This window comes from Ahaetulla prasina, chromosome 4 (genome assembly GCF_028640845.1).
Source record: "Ahaetulla prasina isolate Xishuangbanna chromosome 4, ASM2864084v1, whole genome shotgun sequence".
Lineage (NCBI taxonomy): Eukaryota > Metazoa > Chordata > Lepidosauria > Squamata > Colubridae > Ahaetulla > Ahaetulla prasina.
This window is the reverse complement of record NC_080542.1, coordinates 9,472,201-9,477,239: the sequence shown is the minus strand read 5'-3', so window position 1 is coordinate 9,477,239 and position 5,039 is coordinate 9,472,201. Positions and strand designations below refer to the sequence as shown.

The following is a 5,039-nucleotide window of genomic DNA, read 5'->3' as shown; positions in this document are numbered from 1 at the left end:
CAAAAGGTCATGTCGAAGTCGACGGAGTTGTAAGTTTTCTAATCCCAGGATTTCAAGTCTGTTGGTATAAGGTATTTTGTTGTTTTCGGAGGAGTGAAGAACTCTTCTAGTGAAATATTTCTGGACTTGTTCTATTGTATTTATGTCAGAGATGTGGTATGGGTTCCAGATGGATGAGCTGTATTCAAGAACAGGTCTGGCAAATGTTTTTTATGCTCTAGTTAGTAGCGTAGAGTTTTTAGAAAAGAAGCTGCGTAAAATTAGGTTTACAACTCTTAGGGCCTTTTTTGCTATGTAGTTGCAGTGGGCTTTGGCATTAAGGTCATTTGATATGAAAACTCCAAGATCTTTGACAGGGTGGGGGTTGTCAGTTAAGTAATGTCCATTAAGTTTGTACTTGATGTTAGGTTTTCCTCAGGTTTTTTTCTCTCTCTCTGCAAACCAAAGAAGAGTTCCCGCCATCTCTCCTTTCTTAAATCTAGTCCAAACTGAATTGGTTTCAGGGCTTTATTCCTGTTTCTCATTCTACCAGGATACCTCTTGGTCACCATATGATTTTTGACTTGTCTCTTCCGAGATATTGAGCTGATTGAGAAATTGATGCATCGGTAGTATCCAAGGTAGCTCTGTCAGAATTGCCTCTCTGAATGTTCATATCTTCTAAGGCATCATTAGAAGAGAAAGTCACGCAGAGTGTTTCACGAGCTTTAACTTGGGCCTTCAGAAAGTGCTTCCTTGATATTTGTCTTGACAGAGTAACAGAGTTGGAAGGGACCTTGAAGGTCTTCTAGTCCAACCCCTTGCTCAGGTGGGAAACACTATACCATTTCAGAACAATGATTTTCCAGGCTGTTCTTGAAAACATTTGCTAGACCAATTCTAGAATACAGCTCACCTGTTTGGAACCCTCACCACATCTCTGACATCAATACAATTGAACATGTCCAGAAATATTTTACAAGAAGAGTTCTCCATTCCTTTGAAAACAACAAAATACCTTATCCCACTAGACTTGAAATACTGGGCTTAGAAAACTTGGAACTCCGTCGCCTTCGACAAGACCTAAGTTTAACTCATAGAATCATCTACTATAATGTCCTTCCTGTTAAAGACTACTTCAGCTTTAATTGCAACAATACAAGAGCAACCAATAGATTTAAACTTAATGTTAACCGCTTTAATCTAGATTGCAGAAAATATGACTTCTGTAACAGAATCATAAGTGCTTGGAATACTTTACCTGACTCTCTGGTCTCTTCCCATAATCCTAAAAACTTTAACCAAAAACTTTCTACTATTGAGCTCACCCCATTCCTAAGAGGACCATAAGGAGCGTGCATAAGAGCACAAACGTGCCTACTGTTCCTGTCCTATTGTTTTTCTTTTCTTCTTCCTATATATAAATATGCTTATACCTCCTAATATTTATTCATATATATGTTTATATACTATATAATTTTTTTGTATGACACTTATATATATTGTTGTGACAAAATAAATAAAATAAATAAAAAATAAAATAAATAAAACCTCTATTGATGGAGCACCCACAACTTCTAGAGGCAAGTTGTTCCATTGATTAATTGTTCTCACTGTCAGGAAATTCCCAGGTTGCTTCTCTCCTTGATTCGTTTCCATCCATGGATACTTTTCCTGCCTTCAAACTCTTTTACAGAAATTAATCAAACTTTTTGCATCCACAGTAGTAATCTCTTATTTGTTTAAATGATTTTCCCCTCTTCCCCCTTTTTAAATGTCCTCCTGGGAATGTAAGTCTAAAGTCGGAGCAGAAAACAAGTTTCAACCTAATAAAGTTATTTCCGTTAATTCCACATCGTCTGAAACAAATCTATAGATATAAATAGGACGTGGTGGTATATTTCATGCTATTATTCTTTTATTTAATAATTTATTGTATTTTTAGCTTATTTATCTTTTGGAAGTTGTTGAATTCCTTTCTTTACCGTTTATTATACTGTGCTCACAGCTGAATGATTCCATGTTGATCATGGAGCATAACCTAACTTGTAAAACCAGGTGCCCTTATCAACATCCAATGTTTGCAATCCTTCAACAAAAGTCAATAAAGGAGATTAATGTATTAAAAGGGCATGTGTTCATTTATTTATTTATTTATTTCATAAAAAAGTTTTATTTTTACAATCATATCAAACAGCTCATCCAATGTACAGTTATATACAATTAGTCGGGCTTCCCCAGTCACCACCCCCCTTTTAAACACTCTTCCCTCTTCTACCTTCTTCTACTTTCCAGACCTTCCTCCCCTTCTCTTATCTACATCCTCTCTTCCCTCCACCCTCCACCTTCCTTCTCCCTCTTCTACCCCTCTTCCTTCCTCTTCTCCTCTTTCCTACCTCCTACTTTCTCCTCTTTTCTCCCTCCCCACCGTTCTAAAATGGTAACTGGGCAGACCCGACCCTACATTAATTATATTTATACATCTTCAATAATCCCTGTACAATAACCATCACTCCATCCTCTACCCTCAACCCCCCAATTCCCCTCCCCCTTACCCCCCACCCCGACTTCCCAGAAAAAAATGCAGGGTATCAAAACTAACAATCATAATCCAAAATAATTCCTAAATTATAATCTCTAGTCACTCCACACATAATCACACTTCCCCTCTCCTTCAGAAATAAATCTAATACAAAATATTTCCTAAATTTACTCATATGCTATTCGATATTTTTTTATCTGATACTTATTTTGAACATAATCAATCCACATTTTCCATTCTAAAATATATTTTTCTTGTGTATAGTCTTTCAAGTAAGCAGAAATTTTTGCCATTTCTGCCAAATTTGATACTTTGAGTGTCCATTCTTCAATTGTAGGTAATTCTTCTTTCTTCCAATATTGAGGGCATGTGTTTATTATAGTGCATGAAATACATTCTAACACATGAAGATTAAAAACATGAATAAAAATATTGTTCTCTGCAGCAATGATCATTACATTACAATAAATCAGTGGTGAAATCGAATTTTTTTTACTACCAGTTCTGTGGGCGTGGCTTGGTGGGCATGGCAAGGGAAGGATACCGTCAAATCCCCACTCCAGGGGAAGGATACTGCAAAATCTCCATTCCCACCCCACTCTGGGGCCAGCCAGAAATGGTATTTGCCGGTTCTCTGAGCTAGTCAAAATTTCCGCTACCGGTTCTCCAGAACCTGTCAGAACCTGCTGGATTTCACCCCTACATTAAATGGACAATTCCTTTCAAAAGTCCATTGAACCATATATAGAAATGGGACAAACTGGTCTTTAAAAAAAGGAAAATTAAGTTTATACATACAGTATGGTGAGCATAACTTTACACACCTCTCAGGATTTCTCAAAAACTCTTGATGGTATACAATAGATTTAAACTTAATGTGAACCGCTCCAGTCTTGACTAGAGAAAATATGACTTCAGTAATAGAGTTGTTAATGCCTGGAGTTCACTACCTGACTCTGTGGTCTTTTCCCAAAATCCCCAAAACTTTAACCAAAAACTATCTACTATTGACCTCTCCCCATTCCTAAGAGGTCTGTAAGGGGCGTGCATAAGAGCACAAGCATGCCTACTGTTCCTGTCCTAATGTTCCCTTTGATTGTATCCAATTCATATAATTTTTCTTTTTTATATATATGCTTATATATATGCTTATATATCATATAGTTATTTCATGCTTACACTTACATATACTATTGTGACAAATAAATACATAAATAAAAATAAAGTATTATCAGCCAAACCCGGTTCTCTTTTATCCTGAAGTTTATGTAAATGCAGCCTAACCTTCCTCTTTATATGACATCATCTCCCACCCCTCCTCAACCCTGTGGCTGAAGAGCAAAAGCCAGTCTGCCTGGAATTTCTCCACTGAGAAAGAAAAATGATATTTTTGCTCCAACTCGTCTCCATTTTAGCAATCATTAAAGGTAACGGTTCTTCCATCCAGAGATGGAAGCTAACAGGCTCCAATATGCTTGAGGTGAATGGACTGCATCATGGTGGATAGTTAAAATGTACATATCAATATTTCCTTTCCAGATGTCCAAATGGAGGTTCAGCTGGTGGAATCTGGAGGGGATGTGAAAAGGCCTGGGGAGTCCCTCCACCTCTCTTGCCAAGCTTCAGGCTTCACCTTCAGCAGCTACGAGATGAGCTGGGTGAGGCAGGCTCCAGGGAAAGGACTGGAGTGGGTTGCATGGATAGAGGATGATGGAGATGAGAGCACCCAATACTATGCCGATTCAGTGAAAGGCCGTTTCACCATCTTTCGGCAAGATGCCTCCAGCATCCTTTATCTCCAAATGAGCAGCTTGAAACCAGAGGACACCGCTGTGTATTACTGTGCTAGAGACGCACAGTGAGAGGAAGTTATGGTGGAGCCTGACAAAAAACCCTTCTTGCTCAATGGCTGCCGTCCAAGTTGAGTCAGCTTTCATGGCCTCAATTAAATAGGGGAAGTTACATCTCCACGGAGAAATTAGAACAGAGTTTCATTTTCATTTTCTCCACTGGTGATCTGGAGAAGCCACAAATATTGACGTAGTTAAGTGATACTGATCATTTCTGACCCAGTTTTTGTTTGCTAAAACATATGAAGAAGTGTATATTCACAGTAAAACAAGAACAAAGGAAGGCTGGCATCACTTTTCTTAGGAAGGGAGCATTTCGTCAGATATGCCTCCTTTCAGAACTCAAGAAAGGAAAACCCCAACTCCATTTCCGTAGAGAAAGGTACTTTTATTTATTTATTTTATTTATTTATTTTGTCACAACAATATATGTAACTATCATACAGAAAGGTTATATAGTATATAAAGGTATAAGCATATATATATATATATATGTAGGTCTTTGGTTGTTCAGGTTTTCTCCCGTGTAAAATTGGAAGTGTCTTGGCGACGTTTCGACGAAGTCTCATTCGTCATCTTCAGGCTTCAGCTTCGTGCTTCTGGGATATATATATGAAGCATATATATATGAAGAAGAAAAGAAAAACAATAGGACAGGAACGGTAGGC

General features: G+C 37.8%; 1 gene segment (V, D, J or C); it reads left to right on the top strand.

The window, feature by feature from the left end:
- The first annotated feature begins 3,859 nt into the window (after positions 1 to 3,859).
- Positions 3,860 to 4,383, top strand: LOC131197837 (Ig heavy chain V region 914-like). The segment is given in 2 exon segments: positions 3,860 to 3,948; positions 4,061 to 4,383. Coding segments are annotated over 2 exon segments (369 nt in total).
- Positions 4,384 to 5,039: the final 656 nt, after the last annotated feature.